At 27.6% G+C, this 27,423-nt stretch overlaps 3 protein-coding genes across 3 annotated transcripts in view; all 3 read left to right on the top strand.

The window, feature by feature from the left end:
• The window catches only part of LOC134835870 (general transcriptional corepressor trfA-like), a 131,396-nt gene extending 104,066 nt beyond the window's left edge, over positions 1-27,330 (top strand). The window contains exon 3 of the mRNA XM_063850859.1: positions 27,315-27,330. The gene's annotated coding sequence lies outside the window, so the exon portion shown is untranslated. The remainder of the gene's footprint in view (positions 1-27,314) is intronic.
• Positions 1-27,423, top strand: part of LOC134833530 (tachykinin-like peptides receptor 99D) — a 53,248-nt gene that overhangs the window by 17,681 nt on the left and 8,144 nt on the right. Inside the window, exons 4-9 of the mRNA XM_063847868.1 lie at positions 14,699-14,914; positions 16,499-16,649; positions 20,777-20,823; positions 20,920-21,069; positions 25,039-25,175; positions 25,291-25,356. Coding sequence (XP_063703938.1) covers positions 14,699-14,914; positions 16,499-16,649; positions 20,777-20,823; positions 20,920-21,069; positions 25,039-25,175; positions 25,291-25,356 — 767 coding nt within the window. The remainder of the gene's footprint in view (positions 1-14,698; positions 14,915-16,498; positions 16,650-20,776; positions 20,824-20,919; positions 21,070-25,038; positions 25,176-25,290; positions 25,357-27,423) is intronic.
• LOC134833244 (uncharacterized) lies at positions 1,868-2,917 on the top strand. Its single transcript, XM_063847504.1, has one exon. The coding sequence runs from the start codon at positions 1,868-1,870 to the stop codon at positions 2,915-2,917; it is 1,050 nt and encodes a 349-aa protein (XP_063703574.1).

Raw genomic sequence — 27,423 nt, 5'->3', positions numbered from 1 at the left:
TTTTTTTTTGTTATCAACATATTTAGTGAGTTTGAATCTTTTAATAATATTTTAACATCTTTCTCTTTGAAATCTTTAAAATTAATTTTTTCCTTTTTTTTATAATTGAATTTCATGCGGTTCAACGATTTCATGAAACCTTAATTTTAAAACATATTTCGAATACACGCGCTAAAACTTTTCAATATTGACAAACTTTGGTATTGACGTCAATTAAAAAAAATACCCTTTTTTCTAAAAATATTTGTAAATTTGAACTTACATGTCAATACAATTGTGTAAACATATTACATCGAATTTTCTTCTACTTCCGTGAATATTTTTGTATAAAAGCGACGATTTTTACATCAATCTTCACTCATAAGTTGTTGTCGAAGTAATTGACAATAAAACATGAAGTTCTTTATCGTCTTTTTGACACTCGCTGCTCTCGCCGCTGCATCTGAGGTAGATGATGAAATCGAAGATGCATGGGTTGACTTCAAAGTAGAGCATGGAAAACTTTTCTTGTCGCCCGGCAAGGAAAAGGAACGCAAGGAAGCTTTTGCTCACAACTTCAAAAGCTACAAGAAGCACAACGAAGCCTTCGAACGTGGAGAGATCAGTTACAAAAAACAAATTGGTCCATATTCTGATTTGAAGCCTCAAGAATTCCAAAAACGCTTCACAGGTGTTCGTTTTGACAATGTCAAAGCTGTGCATGATCATGAACGTGTCACAATGCGTCAACGTGCTCCTGTTTCAGTTGATCTTCGCACACACAAATGCGTTGGACCTATCAAGAATCAAAATCCATGCGGATCATGTTGGGCTTTCTCTACTCTTGCTGCTGTTGAATACACAGATTGTGTCAAATCTAATCAAGTCTTGACTGATTTGTCTGAACAACATTTGGTCGATTGCGTATACGATCGTGATGGATGCGAAGGAGGATGGATGTCAACTGCCATGGAATGGATTCGTGATAATGAAGTTGCTACTGAAGAAGAATATCCATACAACAAGAAGTATGGGCGTTGCAATAACAATTACGTCAAGAAGCCCAAGCACAAGCACATCAAGATGAAGGGGCGTGGAAACAAGGGACGTTGCGCTATCTACATTGCTGATGATGATGAATCTATCAAGAACGCCGTGAACACTTATGGAGTTCTCGCTATTTGCGTTGATGCCGGAGATTGGGATGGTCTTCAAGGTTTCTCAGGAATCTTCACAATGAGAGATTACAATAACGCTAAATGCACTCACGCTGTTAACTTGGTTGGTTACAATTGGTCAGATCCCGCTAAGCCTTATTGGATCGTCAGAAACTCATGGGATACATGGTTCGCTGAAAAAGGTTACATCAAGATCGATGCCCGCCGTGATTCTAGAACCAAGAAGAATATGGGAGGTTTCTTCACTGACAAAGTTATCCGCCCAGATCTTGAATAATTTCTTGTAAAGTTGTTTGTAAAAACAAAACAACAGCAAAAACTAATAAAAAGATTTAGTTGTTTTCATTGTAAATTATAAATTGTTTAAATTTTCCTTAAATTGGAGGGAAAAAAGATGACGTTTGATTTAAAATACTATTTGGACAAATGTTTTTGAAAGTGCATTAAGATTGTTCAAAAGTCAAAAATTACAAGATTTTGTAGAGTTATCTAAAAATCAAAAAGCCCTATATTATGCAATAAAAATTAGTTAACCTAAAAAAAGAACAACAACAAATTCGAAACGTGTGTTTGTTTTATGTTAGTTTTAATGACAAGTTGACATATTTGAACAATTGTTTCTGTTTTTCGCAAAATTTCATCAAAAAATGAGGTATAAATAACTTACTTTTCCGAGAATTCTTCACATCAGGTCTCAACTTCGCCTAACAATGAAGTTCATCATCTTATTTTTTGCCTTCGCTGCTCTCGCCGCCGCTTCTGAAGTAGATCCGGAAATCGAAGACGCATGGGTTGACTTCAAGGTTCAACATGGAAAACTCTTCTTGTCACCCGGCAAAGAAAAGAAGCGCAAGGAAGCTTTTGCTGACAACTACAAGAGCTACAAGGTTCACAACGCGGCTTTTGAACGCGGAGAGATTGCATACCCCAAGCAAATTGGCCCATATTCGGATTTGAGACCTCAAGAGTTCATGAAACGCTTCACAGGTGTACGTTTTGATGACGTCAAGGAACATCATCATCATAAACGCGAACACGTCGCTATGCGTACCCACACTCCTGCCGTTGTTGATCTTCGTACAGACATTTGCGTTGGACCCATCAAGAATCAAAATCCTTGCGGATCATGCTGGGCTTTCTCTACACTCGCTGCTGTTGAGTACACAGATTGTAAAAAATCTGGCAACGTTTTGACCGATTTGTCTGAACAACATTTGGTCGATTGCGTATACGATCGTGATGGATGCGAAGGAGGATGGATGTCAACTGCCATGGAATGGATTCGTGATAATGAAGTTGCTATTGAAGAAGAATATCCGTACAACAAGAAGTATGGTAAATGCAATAAGAACTACGTTAAGAAGCCCAAGCACAAGCACATCAAGATGAAGGGACATAAAGATAAGAAGGGACGTTGCGCAGTCTATATCTCGGATCATGACGATGATATCAGAGCCGCCGTGAACACTTATGGAGTTCTCGCTATTTGCGTTGATGCCGGAGATTGGGATGGTCTTCAAGGTTTCACAGGAATCTTGACAAAGAACAATTACAATAACGCCGAATGCACACACGCTGTCAACTTGGTTGGTTACAACTTCTCTGATCCCTCGAAGCCTTATTGGATCGTCCGTAACTCATGGGATACATGGTTTGGCGAAAAAGGTTACATCAAGATCGATGCCCGTCGTGATCCTCATACCAAGAAGAATATGGGAGGTTTCTTCACTAACAGGGTTATTCGCCCAGATCTTGAATAATTTCTTGTGAAGTTGCATGAACTTTCAAAAATAAACGATATATTAGCAAAAGCTAATAAATAAATTTTGACTCGAATTTTCATTTTAACTTTAAACAACTTTATTACAACTGTAATGATTTATATGATAAATAAGTTTTGCTTTCAATTAGATTTTTATAGTTATTTAAAAAAAAAACTTTAAAATAATTTGCCTTTATTTTTTAATTTAAGGCAAAATTTTTAAAATTTTTCAATAAAGTTATTATTGGAAAGTAAATGTGACTTTGGATCGTTTAGAAGATAAATTTTAACTTTCATGAATATTTTTAAGAAAAAATGAGTTAAGGAAAGAAATATGATAAATTTGAACTTGAGCTTTATAAAATTTTATCAAAAAGTTTCAAAAAATGAAATTTCTTAAAAAAGTCAAAAAAATCATTTGAATGTAAGATATCGTATGTAAAATAACAAAAAAATTGAAATATGAAATTTTTTTTTTAAATTTCAAAAAAAACTTTGATTGCTGAAATATTTTTTTTTTTAGCATTCTGAAGAAGTCTTAAGAAAATATTAAAAAATGTATACTTATTTATTGTAAAAAGTTTCAATTCTGTGTTTCAAGGTTTCAATTAGATTTTATATCAAAATTTAAAAAATTAAAAAAAAAATTCAAAAATTAAAAAGCCCTATATTATGCATTGAAAACTCTTTTTGAATTGACGTCAATGAAACGAACATCATATTCGAAAGTGTGTTTGATGCAAAATTGACATATTTAGACAAATGTTTCTTATTTTTTCAATAAAACTTCATGAAAAATGAGATATAAATAGCTTACTTTTCCAACAAACGTTCACTTTAGTCTCAACTTCGCCTAAATATGAAGTTCATCATCTTATTTGTGGCAATTGTCAGCACTGCTGCGGCATTCTCTGAACGTGAAGAAGAAGCATGGGTCAAATTTAAGCTCGATCATGGCAAACTTTTCTTGTCACCCGGCAAAGAAAAGAAACGCAAGGAAGCATTTGTGCAGAATTTCAACGAATTCGAAGAGCATAACAAAGCTTATGAACGAGGAGATGTTCATTACAGAAAGGAAATTGGTCCATTCTCGGATTTGACTAAAGAAAAGTTCATGGAACGTTTCACGGGTTTGGTTGTTTCGGATGATGTTAAGAAGATCAAGGATGAAGATCGCATTACTTTGCGTCAAACTCCCCCTCAAAGTCTCAATTTGACAGTATACGATGGCGTTGGTCCCATCAGAGATCAAAACCCATGCGGATCGTGTTGGGCTTTCGCTGCTATTGCTGCTGTCGAATGGGCTGAATGGCATAGATACGGAAAACAAGTCGACTTATCGGAGCAACATTTAGTCGATTGTGTATACAAACGCAGTGGTTGTAATGGAGGAACAGCTGAAATTGCCATGAATTGGATTCGTGATAATGATGTTGCTACTGAAGAAGAATATCCATACACAGGAAGATACGGAGGATGCAATAACCATTATCCACGCAAGCATAATCACAAACTTATCAAGATGAAAGGGCGTGACAACAAAGGTCCATGCAATCATTACATCGCTAACGATGACGAATCAATTAAGAATGCTTTGAACATTTACGGAGTTCTTGCTGTTGCTGTTGATGCAAGCGAATGGAGTGGTTTGTATGGTTTCAAGGGAGTTTTGACAATCCAATATCCAAATCACGCAATCCCAAATCACGCTGTTAACTTGGTTGGCTATGGCATGCAATATGAAGAAAATCGCAGAGAATGGATTCCATATTGGCTCGTTCGTAACTCATGGGATACATGGTTTGGCGATTTGGGATACATTAAAATCGATATGAGACGTGATCCGAATACCCATAGAAATTTGGGAGGACTCTTCACAAACCATGTTTTGAGACCCGATCTTGAATAATTTTTTGTTCAGTTGGTTAAACTTGCAAAAATACAAGATACGAAAAACGAAACAAATTTTTTTTATTGTTTTAAGACTTTTTTCTGACTTTTCAACTAAATTGATAAGAAACACAAAAGTTTTTTTTTTATATATTTTTTTAATAAGAACTTGTTGAAGTTGAATTATATTTTATGAATTGGAGGGAAACAGTATGACGTTTATTTAAAATTTTCTCATTGGGTTAATTTGTAAGTGAATGTGCATTGGGATCGTAATAAAATCAGCTTCTTAAGTTTATTTACTTTTACTTAAGTAAAAGTTTAAGTCAACATTAAAAACTTTATTTTTCCAATAAATCCAAATTTTTTTGAATTTCAAACATTTTTTTATTCAAAAATTGAAACTTTTTGAATAATAAAGTTTTACATGTTGACTTAAACTTTTACTTAAGAAAAAGTAAATTAGCTTAATTGGCTTTTACTTTCGACTTTAAAGTCAAAAGTCAACTTAATTAAGTTAAAATTAATTTTTAATTTTTTATAAATTATAAGAAAAATCTTAAAAATTCTAAAACCCAATAGAAAAATTTTGCGAAAATCTAAAATAGTTTTATAATTTGAAAATCCTCTAAAAAATTCATTAATTTATTTTTATTTGTTTTTCTTAATTTAATATAATTTTTTTAAATTAAATTTTTCGAAAAATGAATCAAAAAATTTTCTAAAAGTAAAAAAACGCCTTAAATTATGCAATAAAAACAAATTTCGATTTGCGTCAATGAAAAAAACAACATCTTCAAAACGTGTATTTACTTAAGCTTTGATGAAAACCTGACATATTTAGACAAATGTTCTTGTTTTGCGCAAAAACTATTATCCAAAAATTGAAGTATAAATAGCTTACTTTTTCGACAACTCTTCACTTCAGTCTCAACTTCGCCTAAAAATGAAGTTCATCATCTTGCTTTTGGCAATCAGCTGCTGCGCAGCCGAATTCTCGGAACACGATGAAGAAGCATGGGTCAACTTCAAGCTTCAGCATGGCAAACTTTTCTTGTCGCCCGGCAAAGAAAAGAAACGCAAGGAAGCCTTCGTAACGAATTTGCACGAATTCGAAGAGCACAACAAAGCTTACGAACGCGGAGATGTTCATTACAGAAAGGAAATTGGTCCATTTTCGGATTTGACCAAAGAGAAGTTCATGGAACGTTTCACCGGTATCATCGTTCCCGAGGATGCGAAGAAGGTCAAGGATGAAGAGCGTGTAACTTTGCGTCAACGTGCTCCCCAATCTCTCGATCTTCGTACAAGCGGATGCATTGGACCCATTAAAGATCAAAATCCATGCGGATCGTGTTGGGCTTTCTCGACTCTTGCTGCCGTTGAATACGCAGATTGTATGAAGTCTCCCCAAAGAACTGTTTACGATTTGTCGGAGCAACATTTGGTCGATTGCGTATACGATCGCGATGGTTGTCAAGGAGGATGGATGGCAACTGCCATGGATTGGATTCGAGACAATGATGTTGCCAGCGAAGATGAATATCCGTACAACAAGAAGTATGGAAGATGCAACAACAGATATCCTCGCAAGTCACATCACAGACAAATCAAGATGAAGGGACGCGGAAACAAGGGCAAGTGCAATCATTACATTGCCGACGATGATGAGTCAATTAAGAATGCTTTGAACGTTTATGGCGTTCTTGCGATCTGCGTTGATGCCGGAGAATGGCACGGTTTGAATGGATTCAAGGGAGTTTTGACAGTCTCGAATCCAAACAATGCTAAATGTACGCACGCTGTTAACTTGATCGGTTATGGAATGCAATACGAAGAGAATCGCAGACAATGGATTCCCTATTGGCTCGTTCGTAACTCATGGAATACGTGGTTTGGCGATCAAGGTCATATCAAACTTGATATGAGACGTGATCCACGAACCAACAAGAACATGGGAGGTTTCTTCACAAACATGGTTATCAGACCTGATCTTGAATAATTGTTTCCAAAAATAAATTTAATAATTTTTTAATATTCATTAAATATTAAAAAAATGATATTTAATAAATATTAATTAATTATTCATCAAAAAAATAATTTATTTAATTTTTTTTAATTTTAAAATTTTTGCAAATAAGTTCTTTTTTTATCAAAAAAATAATTTATTTTATTTTTTTTTTTTTCATTTTGAAATTTCTCATTTAATTATTTTATTTTTTTTTTATTTTAACATTTTTTGAAATTTTAATTTTTTCTTTAATTTTAAAATTTTCTGAAATTTTAATTTTTTTTTTTAATTTTAAATTTTTTTAAAATAAGTTCTTTGAACTTTTAATTTTGATGAAAATTTTTAATTTCATTGCATCATTTTGTTTTGATAAAAAAAAATATTTGAACAAGTGTTAAATGTTCTAAAAAAATATTATTCAAAAATTAAAGTAAATATTTTCGATAAAACGTTAAGTTGTTCGTTAACAACGCTCAACGACACTCAAGACGACACGAGATTTTATTGTTTTGCATTTTATTACACGAAAAATTACATCTCAATAAATTATGTAAAGAAATTCGCCACTCGTGGGAAGCTTAAAAATTTATTGCGGCGTGTAGCGAACAACATTACGTAGGCTTGTCAATCACATTATTTATAAACGAATAACTGTGTAAACAATTCGCTTATGTTTTTATATGTAAGCCGATCAACATGGAGACGCCTCGTTAATTTTTCATCATTTTATCTTTTTATTTTTTTTCTCCTTTTGAAAGAAAAAAAAATATTTATTTTCAAAAAAATAACAAAAAAAAAAATTATTTTAAAGGAACAAAAAAACTTCGCCTCACTTTAAAGAACAATCATTTCTTCTTGATTGCATTTAAATCGATGTCGAATAAAAAAATAAGCAGGCACGAACGAGCAACAAATAAATAATAAATAAAATAAGTGAGAGAGAGACTCTGAATTATAGTCATAACAGTTTTTTTATCGGTCTCGAGTGAAAAAGTGTGATTGTGTCAATATTTTCTATAATATTAATTTAATCCTCCTTCCCATCAAAATACGCGAGAAAAAACGAAGAAAAAAAAACTTTTAATTGATAGTTAGTTGAAGATAAATGTACTTTTATTTTTTTTCTGCTGTTCCATCAATCGTGCAAAAGCAAACAAAAAAAAAGACGGAAAACAAGATTCAATTGATAGAAGTGTCATTGTGTCGAAATCAATTAAACTTGTCCTTCATTTACTTTTTTTTTGTTTGGAAAATTCGTGATAAAGTGAAGGAAAGAAAAGTTACGAGTGGCAAATTAAGAGAAGTTTATGGGCAAACAAAAAATTAAAATGTCTCAAGTTTATGAATTTTAAGAGGATTGTGAGGTATGTAAATTTTTAAAAAATTATAAAACTTACGCAAAAAAAAAATAATATAAATTTTTTTTTCGATTTCAATGATTTTTTTTTAATTTTCATTACATCAAATCAAAAAGTTTTCAAAAAATTTAAAAAAAAATATTTTTGAAAAAAATAAATTTAAAGTTCACTTATGAAATTTTTTTTTTTAAATTTTATAAAAAAAATAGAAAAAAAATAAAATTAAAAAAGTATTAAAAATTTAATTATTTTTTTTTAATTTTTTATATTTAAAAAAAAATTTTACAGAAAAAGTACTTTTTTAAAAATTAAATTAAAGTAAATTTTAAATACGTACAATTAAGATAAATATTTTTTAAAATATAAATATTTTCAAAAAATTAATTTTTTAGGAGTAAAATTTGAAAAAAAATGAAAAAAAAAATAAAAATCGAAAAAAGCTTAAAAACGATAATTTCTTCATTTTATGACAATAAGTATAAAATTTTAGTTAAAAAAATAATTTAATTTTTCGATTTTAATAATTTTTTAAGTTTTTTAATCAAAAAATCGAAGATATTTTGTAATTTTTTTTAAATATAAAAAATTATTTAAAAAATAAAAAAAATTAAAAAAAAATAGAAAAAAATTAAATTAAATTTATTTAAAATTTAAAAAAAAAAATAATAATTTTTTAATAAAAAAATTTTGAAACAAAACTAAAAATTATATAAAATAATAAAAAATCTTGGAAATTAGTCTTAAAAATTTTTAGAATATTTTCAAAAAAAAAAAATCAAAATGAAATTTCAAAGAGCAAAAATTGAGAAAAAAAATCAAAAAATCACAAAAATCGAAAGCCAGTTAAAATACGATAAATTTCTTCATTTTACGACATTTCTCATATCTCTTTTATTAATTTCATCATTAAAAAAATCACGAAATTGTCGTCGTCATTACTTCCGTTGTCGTTTCATCAGTTGTTGTACAATTATATTCCTCTTCCTCCGTCGTCGTCTCCAAATCCGTTTCATAAATCGAGCTTCGACGAATTGTCAATTCCTGCGTTGTTGGCATCGTCGATGAGGTTGTCGTAGTTGTTGGCTTGGGAGTTGTCGTCGTTGTTGTTTTCTTCCGCGCCTTTTTGCATGGACAAGGTTTCTCCGTCGTTGTCGTCGAAGTTGTCGATGTCGTCGTTGAAGTTGTGGATTTTTTCTTCGCTTTCAAACAGGGACACGGAGCTTTTGTCGTCGATTGTTGGTTCATCTTCCGCAAATTGGATTGTTCCGTCGAATTTGGCACTTCTGTGCTATAATTAATTGGGTCATTCGATTTATTGGCTGAAAATCCAATTAAAATTTTTTTCTTCGTGATTTAAAACTTAAAAAAAAAACACTCACGAAAATTGGCATCCGAAAAAGTAAAATTAAGAGCTTCACACGAAAAAGTACAGAAAAAATCGTTTCCACACTCGTCGGATATTTTGTAACGTTTTGCTGATGTTCGCCAATCCTCGTTGCTGCAAGACTTGAAGAAAAAAAGAAAAAAAAATTAAATTAGTGCGGAAAATGTTTTAATGAACTCTTAATTCGATTTTCCTTCTTCGGGAATTGCAATTTGCAACAAATTAAAATAAAAAAATCTTAATTACTTGTAATTGATAAAAAGAAATTCAACTACCTCCAACTTTGTTTCGCCCACAAATAATCCGCTAATTATTATTACGAGCAGCGAAGTGAACGTAAATTTCGTCATTGCAACTCTTTAGTTTATTTTTTCTGTATTTTTTTCACGAACTGAGCGCGAATTCCGCTAATTTTTTCGAATATCGAGACATAATGGCAAAAAATGCTCGGCAGGTAGATTTTTTTCAGCACTCAACTCTTAATTCACTTGAAATGCACACAGAAACGCAATGCAGGTCAAGTGAGAGAGAGCGCGGCATGACTTGAATGGAAAATGAAATTTACGACCTTAGGCTTTAATTCAATTACTTTTATTTTAATAAATACATGTGTCGAGTAGTCGTTCTCTCTCGCATTCTTGTTTCGCGGATGCTACATGAATGCAAAATTTTAATGGAGAAAAAAAATGCGAGACGATGATTGAAATTGTTGATGGGCAGGTTTTTCACTGTATTTTTTTTTTGCTGACAGTTTGCTAACAAAAGTGAGTGAAATAAAAAAAAAAGCCTGCATGTCAACCTCAATCTGGTCCAAAAATTGTTACAAACTCGATTGTGTTTCTCTCTAAAAAAAAGGAAATGAAGTGTCATTTTGACATATTTTTATTGAAAAGTTTTTAATTTACGCCCATCAAAAAGAGAAAAAAATGTGTGGGCAAACAAAAATTTTATAAATTGTTTAAATTTTCAATTTTTTTTTTTTCATTCAACAAAAGAGTTTTTGAAAAATAAGCTAAAATTTACCTTTTTTGCTGTTTGTCCTTCATGAGATAACAGTTGAAATCTGAAAATGAAACAAAAAATTAAAAAAAAATAAAAACAATAATTATAAAAAAATAATTTAAAAAACATTTTAAAAAATTATCAAAAAATAAAATTAAAAATCATTAAAAAAAATCTAAAATAAAAAAAAACTTTTTTCGAGTTCAATATTATTTAAAAAAAAAAATAAAAATTTATAAAAAATCAAACTGAAAATAAAATCAAAAAAAAAAATAAAAAATGGTAATAAATAAAGTTAAAAAAAAATTGAAAAAACGAAAGAAAAATTTAAAAAAAAATTAGAATTTTTTTTTCAGTTTCAATTTTTTGGCAGTTTTGAGTTGCAAAATGATTAAAAATGATAAATTAGAGCCCTCTGACAAATTTTTATCCATTTGGAGCAAGATTTGACAAAAATGGCTTTGACACAGTTTTTGACACAGTTTTTGAAAGTTTTTCTCTTGATTTAGTTTTCAAATCAAAACTATGTCAAAGAAAAAAAATTTTTTCAGTTTCAATTTTTTTGCAGTTTTGAGTTATAAAATGATTAAAAATGATAAATTAGAGCCCTCTGACAAATTTTTATCCATTTGGAGCAAGATTTGACAAAAATTGCTTTGACACAGTTGACACAGTTTTTGACATAGTTTTTCTCTTGATTTAGTTTTCAAAACAAAACTATGTCAAAGAAAAAAAATTTTTTTTCAGTTTCAATTTTTTGGCAGTTTTGAGTTATAAAATGATTAAAAATGATAAATTAGAGCCCTCTGACAAATTTTTATCCATTTGGAGCAAGATTTGACAAAAATTGCTTTGACACAGTTTTTGACATAGTTTTTCTCTTGATTTAGTTTTCAAAACAAAACTATGTCAAAGAAAAAAAAATTTTTTAGTTTCAATTTTTTGGCAGTTTTAAGTTAAAAAATGATTAAAAATGATAAATTAGAGCCCTCTGACAAATTTTTATCCATTTGGAGCAAGATTTGACAAAAATTGCTTTGACACAGTTTTTGACACATTTTTTGACATAGTTTTTTTGCTCTTGATTTAGTTTTCAAAACAAAATTATGTCAAAGAAAATTTTTTTTTTTCAGTTTCAATTTTTTGGCAGTTTTGAGTTAGAAAATGATTAAAAATGATAAATTAGAGCCCTCTGACAAATTTTTATCCATTTGGAGCAAGATTTGACAAAAATTGCTCTTGACACAGTTTTTGACATAGTTTTTCTCTTGATTTAGTTTTCAAAACAAAACTATGTCAAAGAAAATTTTTTTTTCAGTTTCAATTTTTTGGCAGTTTTGAGTTAGAAAATGATTAAAAATGATAAATTAGAGCCCTCTGATAAATTTTTATCCATTTGGAGCAAGATTTGACAAAAATTGCTTTGACACAGTTTTTGACATAGTTTTTCTCTTGATTTAGTTTTCAAAACCAAAACTATGTCAAAGAAAATTTTTTTTTTCAGTTTCAATTTTTTAGCAGTTTTAGATTTCTTTTAAGAAATTTTTTTTATACCTAAAAAAAATTATATTGGAAGATAATAATTAAATTTATTTTTTTTTTGCAAAAACATAAAAAAATTAAATTAAAAAAAATTAAATTAAACTAAAAAGATTTTTTTAATAAAAAAAATAAAAATTAAATTATTTATAAAAAATTTTCAAATATTTAAGAGAAGTTGTCTACTTTTTATATAATTTTTTAATTTTTTTTTTTAAATTATCAAAATTTAAAAGAAAATAAATTAAATTTGCATGAAAAAATAAAAAAAAAAAAAAAATCCATAGAAAAATTAAAATTTAAAGAAAAAGTTAAAAATTTTGTAAAAAAAAATAACTCGAAATATTTAAAAAAAATGAAAACTACTCACAAAATATATAAAATACAAAAAATTGTTCATTTCACGACAACTCTTGAAATCCTCATTCTATTTCCCGAAGCTTTTGCACCGACAAGAATCTCCTTTATTTTATTACCGCTAACATACATTACTCGTCATCATTGCGTGTTGTTGTTGTTGTTGTCATCGCCGCGCTATTCAAAAAACTCCCAATTGCATCGTAAATCGCACTTAGCATTCTCGCACATAATTGAGTTGTGACAGTTGATGTGTGTTGTCGCGCGCGCTTCGTTCTCGTCTGCTTGTCGTTTCAAGAACAAGCAAATTACTCATTTAGTGCTGCGTGCCATGATGATGATGATGATGGTTAATGTGCCATTTTTCGTCATTCGTCGCCTCGCGCGATGTGTGATAATTCACGAAAAAACTTTATCATTTGGAATTCGAGAGAAAACGTATGGTGTCGATTAAATTTCGATTCCGTGTTTTTCTTTCAAAATGACGTCTCTCGTGTTAAGTAACATCAAGCACAAATAAAGAGCTGAGCTTAATCCGTTAAAAACACATTTATTCAATTTACATAAGAACACACTTTTTGGCAGAAAGTTTTCTCTTTTTTTTTTTTTTTGCTGCAAAGTTTTTCAAAAAACATTTCTTGATCATGTGTCTCGCAGCATTTTCCCATTTGAATGAATGTCGACGACGACAACGAATGAATGTGTATTCATAAACTTTTACATCTCTCCTTTCGTCTATTATGCTTTGAAATGCGAACAAAACACACAAGAAACTAAGAATTTTATAAGATATTACTTTTACACTTATGATATGTTAATTTGAAAACTTCATAAAAGAAGTGTGGGACTTGGCGTCGATGGGAATGGGAGACCTTTGAGCGCATAATTTACGAATTCATGAAGATTTACAGTGCTTTTTGCCTCATTTAACACAGAATTTGTGTGATTTTCGTCTTAAAATGAATTTTCACGTAAAATATTAACGAGACCAACTCAGATTTGGTTGAGATTTTTATCTAAAAAGAAACAGAAAAGTTAAAAATTAATAAAAAAAAAAATAAAAAAAACATTTTAGATTTTTTTTAAATCGTAAATTTACTTTTTAAAGAAAAAAGTTTAAATATTTCTTTAATTTTTATTTTTATGTGTACCTAATTAATAAAATAAAATAAAAATTTATAAAAAAATTTTTGTTAATAAATATAATTAATTTTTAAATAAAAAAAATAATTTTTAATAAAAACATAAATTTTTAATTAATGAAATTTCTTAATGAAAATAAAAACTTAATTAATTTGTAAATTTTAATTTAATTTTTGATTAATAATTTTTTTTTTAATTAAAATAATTTATTATTTAAAAAACATATTTTTGATAAAAATAAAAAAATAATAAATAAAAATTTAAAAATATTAATTAATTAGAATTAATATTTTTTTCATAAAAATAAATTTTTTTTTTAATGAAATTTTTTTCTAAAAATAATTATTTTAATTAATAAATTTTTTTTTATTAAAAATATTTTTTTAATTAATAAAAATAATTTTTATTCTATTAAAAAAAATAAATAAATAATTATTTTTTATTAAAAATTAAAATTTGTAATTAATAGTGTTTTTTAATTAATAAATTTTTAAAATGAAAATAATTTTTTTTATTAACTTGTAAATTTTAATTTAATTTATAATTAATATTATTTAAATAAAAATAAAAATCTTTAATTAATAAAAATAATTATTTTTTTAAATAAAAATAAATATTTTTGATTAAAATAAAAATTATTACAGACAGACTTTTACTTTTTCAAAATTCTTCGAAAAACTAAACTTTAAAATTTTATGAACAGTATGTCAAGTTTCATGTAAAACACTAATATAAAAAGGAGAAATTGTGAGGAAAAAGTAGTTTACTCTTATTCATTCACTCACTTACTCTTAAACAAAAATTTCTTTTCTCTTCATTTTCAAGGAAATTCTGTTGTTGAATTCTTGTCACATTCACTTGTAAAAATTCTGTCAACCAAAAATTTGCGTATGAAATATGTCACTTTTTGTGTTTAAACTTTTCAATTTACGGGAAAAATATTTTTTTGACACCTCATGGTTTGAATTTCTTCGCATTTCTATCCGCCAAAGAACGACAAATGACCTTCATTATGGGTCAATTAACATACAAACTGCCTGCACAGGTTCTTAATAGTTATTTTATGCTTTCATGCCAATTTTTTTTTGCTTTCAGGTATATTGCGATAATAAATCCTTTGCGACCTCGCATGGGGAAACGTACGACGTTGTGCATCGCAGCAGGAATTTGGATTGTTGGCATTATTTTGTCGTGCCCGATGTTGCTGTTCTTCACGACGTACGATCACATGCTGGATGACGGCGAAGTGCGTGTCATTTGTTACGCCGAATGGCCTGATGGACCAACGAATCACTCGATGATGGAATATGCGTGAGTATTTTTCTCCATTTTCTGCTTTTACAGGCAAAAATTTGCTTCTTACGACGAAAATTCCTAAAAATCATAAAATTCGTTAGTTTATCGCATCGCACAGACTAAACGCTCAATAAATTTCTGAATTTCATTTAAGAATTTTTGCGAAAAAAGTACTTACCGACAGGAAAATTGCCTTATCGTGTTTCAACTTCGCAGAAAAACGTGATGATGTTGAGACGCGTTATCGTCAAGCTGATTGTTGTTGATGTGAAAGGTGATCCAAATGATAACAAAAACTCAAATTTCGTCGTAATTCGATACCAATTTTCTCTCACATAAGCTTCGTTTGTGTTTTCCATGAAGGAAATTTTTTTTCGAAACGTCACTCAATTTTTAACACATGTCCAGTCAAACAACATTTCGAGCATTTCCAACCCATGTCTTATCTTGTTCGTTCATGTTTCTCCTTCTGCTTGTCTTAAAATGTCGAGAAAATATGAAAATTTCTCCCGAATAAGCCGATGATGACGTGAAAGTGTAAAAAGGTTTCCTGCAAGAGAGAAAAAATATAAATAAATTTTGATACAAAATTATTATTAAAATATTGATAGAATATAAAAGGCTTGTTAAAAAAGATTATGGAATGACATTAGGAGTTAATAACATCACAAAAATATGGCATGAAATTCACAATTTTACAAGAGTTCATATTTTTATTAAAAGTTTTTTATTGTGTTCGCCTCAAAATTTTGACGCCATCGCTTTTTTGGCGAAAATATACGTTTCCGAGCATATGTTTCATGGAGAAATATGTTAGTTTTGACGTCCCCGATGTTATAGGCGAAAAAAAAAATTTTCAAAAATTCTCGCTCAAATCCTCTTATTACAAAATTTATATTGTATTTGCTCTAAAATTAAAAAAAAATTTAATTAATTTTTTTATTTGTTTTTTTTAAATATTTTTTTTTGTATATTTTTCTTCTTTTTTTTTTTATTTAAAAAAATTAATTTTTTCGAGCTTTTATTTTTAAATTTTTTTAAAATTTTCGACCCAAAATTTTATTTAATTATTTTTTTTAATTTTTTAAAACTATTTTTTTTTTTTTTTTTATTTTTTTTTTTTTTATTTATTTTTTTATATTTTTTTTAAATATTTTTTTTTATTTTTTTCGAGCTTCATTTTTTTTTTGCCTATATTTAAATAGAAAGTAGCGATTTTTTCGGCAATATTGAACAACGTTGTTATGGCTTGAGGCGCATTTTCTGTCTTGAATAAGAGGAAAAAAAGTGAGTTGAATAAAAATAATAATAATGATTACTTTTATGAGGCGATCAAAATGAAAGGAGAGAAAAAAAAGTTGATGTATATTACCATCTATCCGCCTCCGTTCATACTTTTTATCTTCTCTTGAGGTAACATTTATTCACGTTCTTTAGTTAACGCGAGAAATTGCGCTAAAAACAATGGGAAAAAAAGTACACGAAGGGGATAAATGTTGGTTTGAATCGCAAAAATGCAATTACTTTTGATTGTTTTTTGATCGTTTGGAGCGAAAATGTTTGCATTAACTCTAATTTTTTTCTCATTTTTTGTTACAGATACAACGTCGTCTTTATGTTTCTTACGTATTTCCTGCCAATCGGATCGATGACATTCACATATGCGCGTGTTGGCATCGAGCTTTGGGGCTCTCAGAGTATCGGCGAGTGCACGCAACGGCAATTGGAGAATATCAAGAGTAAGCGACGTGTGAGTATCTTGAAAAAAATATTTTTTAAACTTAAATTTGTGTGAATTGGATGAAAAAAAAATTTTTTACAATAATTTTTTTTTCGATAAAATTGAAAAAAGTTATTTGAATTAGCAAAAAGGCGATTCTCAAATTTTTATATTTTTTCAATTTTGGACTTTTAAAATAAAATTTTAAAATTATGAAAAAAAAAATTGAATTTAAAATTTTTTTTTTTTGAAAAAAAATTTGAATTTGTATGAAATGGATAAAAAAATAAAAGCAAACCTCAAAAGAAAAAAAAAATTGAAAAATTTAAAATTTTGAAACCTCGTTATTTAAATTTTTTATGCTTGGTTTGAATTAATTAGAATAGATTTGAAGCTTAATTCCGCAGTTTTGAACTGAAAAGTAATAAAAACTAAAAAAAAAAAATGTATAAAAAATTCAAAAATTTACTCACCATGATCCGTTGACATCCTGAATTGCCTCAATTTCCCCAGAGTTGGAAAAAAATATGAATTTTTCATATATATGGCGGATAGTAATTAAAGGAAGTGCATGTTGTACTCTTTGTTGTTTGCAAAAAAATATGAAAGAAACCATTGTTCGTCGTTGCTGCGATAGTTTTAAATTAACTTTTGTTTGTGCTTAACCAAGCTTCAACACGTCATTCTCATTGTCATTCCAAACAAAGGCTTAAAAAAGTCACTCGTGAGCACAAAGTTGCCTCCAAATTATTTCTGACAACTTTTCCGCTTGACTTATCGACTTTTAATAGATATCCATTGTCATCCAAACACGATTGACTTTTTGTCCTTCATCGCGCGCGCCTTGCTTATGTCACAATTTATTGTGTTTGTTCATCTTTCTTGCGTTGTTGGTGTCATACGTGACGACGGTTTCTGTCGTCGTCGTCATTATCACAGACTTTTGTTCAGACAAAGGACGAAATCAGGAAACTTTTCTACGTGATATTTTTTTTTTCGGAATAATTTCGGGCATGGCTCCATATCAGCAACATGTCAAAAAAGTTTTGTTTTCGGCTTATTTTGGTAGAAAAAAAAAGTTTCTCTTAATGAAATTTAAAGTCATGTCAAAGCATGACCCGGGGAGAAAACGATTAGCAAACGGGAGTTGCAACTGCTTTGACATTCAGATTTTTTTCTACTTTTTTAATTAAGTTGAAGAATAAACACGGAGATGAGGAGACAGAGAAGGAAAAGTTTTGATTGTTTTCATAACTCGAGTCAACTCGTAAAATTTACAAACAAAGAGGATAAACAATTTGTCACAAAAAAAAAATTGTGTCAAGTAAGGAATGTGCAATGTCGAAAAATTTTTTTTTTCTATATAAAAAAAAAATATGTTTTTTTTTATTTTTAGCTAAGTTATGAAAATTTTATGAATGTCATGAATTTATGAATTTTTTCAAAAAGATTGAAAATGTTTAAAAATTTTTTTTTTTTTAATCTAATTTTTCATAATTTTAAATTTTATTTTAAGCCCGAAATTGAAACAAAATATAAAAATTTGAGAATCGCCTTTTTGCTAATTCAATTTTTTTTTAAGAAAATTTAACGAAAAGTTTTAATTTTTGAATCTAATTTTTTTCATAATTTTAAAATTTTTATTTTTAGCCCAAAATTGAAAAAAATATAAAAATTTGAGAATCGCCTTTTTGCTAATTCAAATATTTTTTAAATTTAAATTTAACGAAAATTTCTAAATATGACTCTAAAATACCTTAAAAGTTAAAAAAATCATTTAAAATCATTTTTTCGGTAAAATTAAAGCTTTAAACATTTTTCCTAATTGTTTCATCCCATTTAAATTTGTTGTTTCGTTTTGTTGGCACAAACTTCGTTATTTCGTTTTTTAACATTTAATTGCATCACAATAAGTCGCTTTTTCCATGAAAATTTTAAACTATCTTAATTAAGTCAATTATTTCATAGACAGATTCGCCAAAAGCGACGTTAATCGTGCATTTATGCAATAAAACTTTTAAATGTGACTCGAAAAGTTATTTGTTGTTCTGACAGATGATGTGAAACCAGAAAAACATTCAAGTGCATACGAAAACTCACAAAGATCCATGAAATTTATTTTAAATAATTATTCACGTTCTTTTTTTTTCGTCGAGCGTTGTTGCATATGATGCCTGAAATTCCCATCCAAATATTTGTTCAAGACAGAAATTATTATTATTTGTGTATGTGTGTATCATTTGTTGCCTGTCGACAGGCAGACAAAAAAAATGGAAACAACAACATAATTTACAGTAAATCCATATTTCCACATTTTTTCCTTTTAATGAATGGGAAGCGCGTAGCTCGTCTTATCGCGTGTCGTGTTGTTGGTATTTTTGTTTGTTTTTTTCGTTGTTATTTGTTTTTATTATTACATTTTTACTATTCTTTTTGTTTTTATTGTTATTTCATGATGCTGGAGAATATTTTTGTTTTTTAATTATTTCGAGAGAGACAAGGAAAATATGAAAAATGGGAGAAAATTAAAATATAAAGTACATCACATTAAAATATTACAATTGAATTGGCAGCAAAAAATGAAACAAAAATTTAATGAGGCATATTTAGAATTTCATAAACTTTTAAAGGGAACTTCAGATGTAAAAATTTAAGATTTAATTTTTTTTTTAAATTTTCTTAAATAATTCTTTAAATGAAATTTTATGATTATTTTTTACGAATATGAAAATAAACTTACTTGAAAAGTGACATCTATCGTTGAAAATATCAATATTTGATTATAAAGCGCCATCTATTGATAATTTTTTAAAAATCAAACTTTTTAAAATTTAAATAAAGTTAAATTTAATTTTTTTTTTTATAATTTTTTATATTTGTAAAAAAAATAATTTAAAGCTATTTTTTAAGTAAATAATTTCACAGAAAGCAAAGTAAATTTTCTCAAATTAAATCTTTAATTAAAATTCAATTATTAATTTTTACAAATTAAAAGAAAATTAATTGAAGAGTGACATCTATCGATGCAAATATCAATATTTGACATAAAGCGCCATCTTTCGACCATTTCTTTAACCAAATTTTTTTTAAATAAAAATGAAAATATTGAAAAATTAAATTAAATTATTAAAATTATATTTAAATGAAAAAAAAAAATAATTTTAGTCATTTTTCTATAAAATTCAATAACTTTAGAAAGTATGAAATAAACATTTATGAAATTTTATGATTAATTTTAACATATTTGACATAAAAACTTACCTTTAAAGTGACATCTATCGTTGAAAATATCAATATTTAATCATACAGCGCCATCTATTGACAATTTCTTCAAATCAAACTATAAAAATTGCCTATATTAAAATTTTATACAAAAAAAAAATTAAAATATAGAAAAATTATTTAAATTAAAATTTAAATAGATAAAATTTATTTTGAATGAAAAAAATTTAATTAAAGTAATTTTTCTACGAAATTAAATAAAAATTATGTCAAAACTCTAATTAAATTAAATTTTACGAAAAAAAATCTTACCTCCTATGTGCAGATTTTTCATCATGTCAAAAAATTTCCCACTTTTACAAAGTCGCTAAATATATAATCATAATAATTAAATCCATACAATGCGACACACCTTTCTCGTTTCGTTTGTTGCGGCCTGAAAAATAAACAATTTAATTTTTATCCTTTGTTTTTTCGTTCTCTCTCCCTTTTTTTTGTTGCTGTTCGTGTGTCGTCTCTTGTGCCGCTTGTTTTCACATGACGACAAAAGTTGAACACACTTAAAATAATTAAATACCGTCACATTGCACCCCATACATCGACTTTAGCATATGAGAAATTTTTTTTCAAAAAAAAAAAAAAAGTTTCCACTTTTTGGAATGTTTTCGTTGTAGACACTCTCGTAAACACCTCTAATAGTTCGGTAATGGCTTAAGAGTGCCATGTAACTAAAAACAACATAAAATGGTATAATAATCTATAATAAAATTCCATCATAAAGTTTTTGTGTGTGTGAGATGTAAAAGTTTCTCCTAATAATTAGGTATCTCGTTAAATGAAATGAGCGAAAGTTGTGCCTTTTGCGGTGCAATCTCGGATGTTTTTCGAGCAGAATCAAAACGTTAATTAGCACTTTAATGATTTTCTGCTTGCAGGTCGTCAAAATGATGATGGTTGTCGTCGCTATTTTCGGGGTTTGTTGGTAAGTACTTTGCTTGATTGATAACTACTCTAATTTCATTAATCAAATTAATGAAAAAAAAATCATCAAATGACTAAACAATCATTTTTTTTGTAGGTTACCGTTCCAAATTTACTTCATTGTGACTTCATACTATCCGGATATCACGAATTCCGACTACATACAGGAAATTTACTTAGCGATTTATTGGCTTGCGATGAGCAATTCGATGTACAATCCCATTATTTATTGTTGGATGAATTCAAGGTGAGTTCTTTCGAAATATCTCCATCCGCTTTCTCTCTCGTGACATTTGGACAAATAAATTTCAGTAAGTGGCATTATTAGCTTAATTGCTGCGTGTTTGTTTGACTTGTGTGTCGATGATTGAGTGAAAACAACATAAAAGGTCCTTTTGTCAATTGGTAACAAGGCGTCTCCATTCACATATATTGACATATCTGTCTTTCTCATTCGTCAAATATTTGTTTTGCGTATTCGAGGAACGTATCAATCTCTTATGTTTAATAAGATTTAAATTAATTAGACAAAGTTTCTCGCTCGATTTCAATTGTCTTTTTGAGTTAAGTAATTGCAAATTGTGTTAAGGTCGTATTTATTCATTAATTTAACTTTGAATGGGTGTCTTTTTGAATGATTTTCTCACAAAGTTTTAGTTTGTAACGAAAAGTTTTAATTTAATGAACTTTTCTAATCAGTTAAAATTTTGTCGTATTAATTTAACATTTATAAAAAAAAATAAAATAAAATAATTAAAAATAAAATAAAAATAAATAAAAAAGAATTAAAAAAAATAAAAATACATTTATTTTTAACATTTATAAAAATACAATTTTAAAATAATTTTTATATTAATTAAATAATTAAATTAAATTAATTTTTTAATTTTTAAAAATCTAAAAAAAAATAATTAAAAATAAAATAAAAAAAAATAAAAACAAATAAAAAAGAATTAAAAAAATATAAAAACTAAAAAAAATAGAAAAATTTTAAATAGGAAATTTTTTAAAATTATTTTTAAATTAATTAAATTAAATTATTTATTTAATTTTTAAAAGTGAAAATTTTCATTAAAATTATTAAAATAAATTAAAATTTAATTTCTCGACAAATATCTAAAATATTTAAGTTTTCCTCAAAATTCAATATCTTACCTTCCAATAAACGAAAGTTTGCCGGTCCTTCACAAAGTTCAACTTCCATCCAATGATATTATTAGCATTGACTGATAATTAAATTAATGCCATTGTTTCTTCTTCTTCTACGAAAATTGCACTTCTATGAGAATGTTAGCAGGAAATAATTGTTTATGTTCTCATTTGTGTAATCAGTTAATAACCAGAAGAGATATTTCTGTGAATTTAGCTATGTAAATGGATTTTGTTGATTTTGCGATGAGATAAGTTATTTACCAAGACATTCACTCGTAAATGATTCAATAGAAATGATGCTTATTTCAGGAAATTAGCGTTAAATAACAATTAGCAGATTTATTTACGGAATTTCAGTCATGGAAGTTTTTGGGGGTTATCCTTTAATTCTGTGAAGAAAAAATAATAAAAAATAAATGATAAAAATTAATTTTAAAAAATATAAAATTAAAAAAAAATACAAAAAAATAATATTTAAAAAAAAAATAAAAATTAAAAAAATAATAAATTTAAAAAAATAAATAAATTAAAGTAAATTTAATAAATAAATTTAAAAAAAATTAAATTTAAAAAAAAAATAAATTTAAAAAAAAAATTAAATTTAAAAAAAAAATTAAATTTAAAAAATAAATTAAATTTAAAAAAAACTTAAAATCAAAAATTAATTTTTACAGACCAAAAGATGAGCAAACTATAAAAAATTTTCAAATAAATCAATTTTGAAACGCCCAATATTGATCAAATATTTTTAAAAAACTGCATTCGAGTCCTGAAAATAATAAATCATTTACAAGAAAAAATAAATTTTCACACGCTAAAAAAAGTATTTTCAAGATAAACTTTTTCTAATATTTCGTTTCATTCATTCCTTCAACGAATGAAGAAGTAAGAGTTATAAATTACATGCCCAACTTGCTGCCTACTCTGGAAGTAAATAATTGTATCCTATTTTGTTATTTATTAAAAATAAACATTTTCCTGATTTTCCCTCCAGATACAAAGCCATATCTATTGTGTTGCATGTGGCAAAAGAACAAATAAAGACTAAACTATCGTAATAAATTTTGCTTGAGCAAAACACGGATAGTTGTTCGAACAAATCCACAAACCGAGCAAAAGTACCTCAGAAACATTAGTAGACAGCAAACAAATAATATCCTCAATAATAATAAAAATCGACTCGATATCTGGAAGTTTTAGCAAAAGGTTGCGAGCGTCAAGGAAAATGTTGTACAAAGCATCATCGGGTTGAAAGGGTGTTATTGTTTGCCTTTTAATAAATAAAATGTGCATGGTATTTGATTTTCCCTTCGCCTTGTGAATACCATAGCTCATGCAACAACGCCATTTATCTTTCTTTTTTTTGCCATAAACTCGGCTTTGTTTAAAAAAACAAACAAGCACAAGAGTATAAGACAAACAACTCGAGCTCGTGTTTACCGCAATTTAACTGAAATAGACAAGGAAAACAATTTATTTTATTAAATTCTGACTCCTTTGTTTATGTTTTCTCTCCCTATGTAACTGATCACACTTTTCTCCCTCCTTGACGCGCGTTTCCGTTACGACGGCAACTCTTAAAAACTAATTAAAATCGTCTCAAAAGCGGGATTAATAAGGCTTTGTCCAAAAACACTCGAAATTATATCAAGCCAAAAACTCGAAAAAAAAACCAATCAATTTTTCCCTTGACATTTAATACAAATTAATAATAAAATATTTCGCGAGCACGAGTCGACCAATAAATGGTCCATCAGTAAAAATTTTTCATTATCAAAGTTTAATTTTCCATTTCAATGAAAGCTGTAACGTAGTGCCTACTTGTAACAAATTCCCGAGAGCTTCGTCGATTTTATTATTAAAAAAAAATAGTATATTGTACTTCTCGTAAATAGAAGGGAATCGTATTTCAGCATTTTTCACGAACCAATAACTAAATATAATGATGGTAATTGCTCCATTTTTCGTTAGTTTGGCGATCGTTATCGATGTAATGATTTCACAAAACTATCAATGCATCGAAATGGAATGAGCTTGAATTTTATGTGAAGGATAAAATGCTTAAAATGATACTTAAAATTTTAAAAAAAAATTTTAATAATTTTTAATTTTTTTTTTACCTAATTTATAAATTTTTTAAAATAAGTTTTTTATAAAATTTTAAAAATATTTTAATAAATTTTCAATAAACTGAAAATTTTTTTAATAAGTTTTAATTTTTTTTAAATATGTTTTTAATTTTTTTGTAATATGTAAATTTGAAAAAATTGTTTAATGAATTTTAAAAATATTTTTTTTTATAATTTTTTAATTATTTATTTTAATTTTATTTTTAATTATTATTTAAAAAAAATTATTAAAAAAAAAATTATTTAATTTTAATGAATAAAAAATAAATAAATTTTTTAAATAATTTTTAAAATTTTTTAATTTAAATTTATTTCAAGAGCCTAAATGTTTAATTTAAAAAGTAAAAAAAATGTATTTCAAAAATTAAAATGTTCATTTCAAGAGTTGAAATTCATCAAACTTTAAAACCATAGAGAATTCTATGAAATAAAAACAAGATTTAATGTAAAATAAAAAGTGACGTTTCCTTGTTTGTTTTATGTTAAGAGAATAATAGTAAAAAAAAAATAAAAGAAAGAGGAAATGAGTGAGGATTTTAAAATATTTATATCCGCAATGCACTGCACTACATTTTTCATTATAAAAATATATATTTTGTTTTAAATGAATGAGAAAGTCGAAAAAAAAGCAGCTCAGCTTAGCTTTATAATGATAATAAATCATGAGGGAAGTTTTTTTTCGAGATAAATAACCAAGGACAAGAAAGGATTATCGTCAGACAAGATTTTTTATTTTATAAAATGAATCGTTCTGTCAATTGTGACCGAACAACATTAATTTTAAAGAAATGTTTTCGTCAAAATCTCGGCACAATAAAAAACGAATGTTTGTCTTTAGAGGAAATCTACGACAAAAAAGAAGCTGTTTCTTTTCACTAAAATGCCCAATGGAATTAACACGAGTTTTATTTCTTCTCATTTCAACTTGACAACAGATTTCGACGTGGATTCAAGCAGTTTTTCTTTTGGTGTCCCTTCATACATATCCCGCACGAGACATTGACGCGACGCGAAGTTGTCACATCGAGATACTCGTGCAGCGGTTCGCCGGATCATCGGATCATACGAAACGGTAAGATTTATCTTTTTTTTTGTCGTGTTTTGGTAGAGTATTTTTATTTTTTGACGTGACGACAAAAAAAAATATGACAAAAGAAAATAAAAATACAATTTGTCATCACACGCAGATACAGAACGTTCCTTTTTGTATACTTGTTCAGGCTCACCGAAGGGCTCGGCGAGAAAGTCTCATGGTAAGTCAAACTTTTTTTGTTTTTTTTTTTTCTTAATTTTATCAGATTTCAAAAAGTTTTTTTTTTGTGTTGAGAAAAAGTTGCGAAAACAACTCTGTGAGACTTCTTCCTCCGGTAATTTAATGAAAAAGTAACACAATATTTTATGTAAAATAATATTTTATGATTATGACGAAGAAGCGTCAGATACGATGTTTAATTACTAATGTAGCTCAGTTTACATTGAATTAACATGCTGACTCAGTTACACTTTTCCCGTTACATAAGCAACGCTCGAGCCGGAGGGAGGAACAGACAGAGTTTACAAACATTAATAAATAATAAAGTTAATAGTTGTTGTCTCTGCTCAAATAATAATAAAATAAATGTGTTGAAACGGAGATGTTATCACATGCATTCCATTTTTAAACACAAACCAGACGTCTCCATGTTTGTCCAAATAAACGTCTCGTCTTCGACATGCATGATAAATTATTTATACGAGAACAAGTCATCATCATGTCCCTTTTATGTCATTATCTTTACTTCGTCTTTAAATGCAAAAAAAAAACTGACAAATGAATGCTTTAAAATAATGAACTTTTTTCAGGCAGTTGTAAAAAAAATGAAGTAATTAAAATTTTTCATGTATTTTTTTAGTTAAAAATGTTAACCGAGTTAAATTAAAGTTAGTGAGCGGAAGTATCTCCTTGGGAACTGTAGTATTCAAATTGCATTCGGAATTGCATTTGACTTCCCTTTAAACAAAATATTTTAAAAAAATGTAAATAAACGGAAAAATTTAAGGATAAAAATGTAACAGGAAAATGTGTTTGTATGAAAAATAGAAGTGTTGTTTTTAAAATAGAATGTTGGAACGATACCAAACAACAAAATTTGTGACATATTTTTCAAAAATTATGATAATTAGATGGAAAATGTCTTCTTTTTGGGAAAACATGTTTGACTTTGTGAAATGTTTCCATTTAAAGAAACATGTTGAATTAGAAGTAAATGTCATGTAAAAATTTATCATAACACTGAATTTTTTTTTTGTCATTTTTGTGTTGATAATTTAGTTTAGAAGATGTTCTGTGACGGTATTTAGTTCCGAAAGCAGGAACAGCAGGAATTTTTAATAAAGCATGAACAAGGTAGAAAAATTTAAAAAAGAAATTCTGAAAAGAAAAGAAAAGAAAAAAAAATAATAAAAATACTGAAGATAATAGCATTTGAACGATACTTACTTGCAATTTGAAGCGAGACAAAGCCAATAAACCAAAATTTTCACTTGAAATTCGGATTTTCTCAATATTCTCATCATGGGCTCAATAAAACTTACCTATAAAAAATAAATTAGATATTAGAGTTGAAAACTTACCTGAATTTTCCTATTCATGAATTCCTAAAAAAAAAAGAAAAAAAAAATATATTAAAAAAAAATTTTAAACTCTTACCTGATATTTTAACATAACCACATATAAATGCAAAATTTTGCTACCCACACAATTTTGAAGCACTCTTGACTAAATTCTCCTAAATACGAATAAAAACGATACTTTTTTACGCCTAAAATCAACAAATATCAAAAAACTTTTTGGCATCTACGTGCTTTGTTGATGTTCTAATGTATCAACAATCAACTGTATCTCTTGCTTTTTGTTTCTGTGAAATATTCAAATGATACGTGATTAATTTTGATTGGGATCAAAAATCAATAAAAGCATCACTTATCGCCGAGCAAAATGATAAACTTTATAAGCACGTGTCAAAACAAACAAAACTTTTAACAAATGATTACGAACAATTGATTGAAAAAGCAAACTTTTTTGTGTGTTTTTTTTTTCGTTGTTGTTGTTTTCTAACCCTCTCTTCTTCATATTCTTTTTCTTCATGTACCGCACAATGACAATTATTTATGCAACAAATCGAACGAAGCCTGTTTGTCATCAACTTGTGACAATAACAACTCATGTGAGTGTGTATGAAAAAGAGATTTAAAAGTTTTACCGAAAAAAAAAATAAATAAATAGAACTCCATTGGGAACTGCAAAAAAAAATGACAATGGAATAAATTGAAAAAAATCT

This window comes from Culicoides brevitarsis, chromosome 3 (genome assembly GCF_036172545.1).
Source record: "Culicoides brevitarsis isolate CSIRO-B50_1 chromosome 3, AGI_CSIRO_Cbre_v1, whole genome shotgun sequence".
Taxonomy (NCBI): Eukaryota; Metazoa; Arthropoda; class Insecta; order Diptera; family Ceratopogonidae; genus Culicoides; species Culicoides brevitarsis.
The sequence above is the reverse complement of the archived record's forward strand: the minus strand, read 5'-3'. Positions and strand labels throughout refer to the sequence as shown.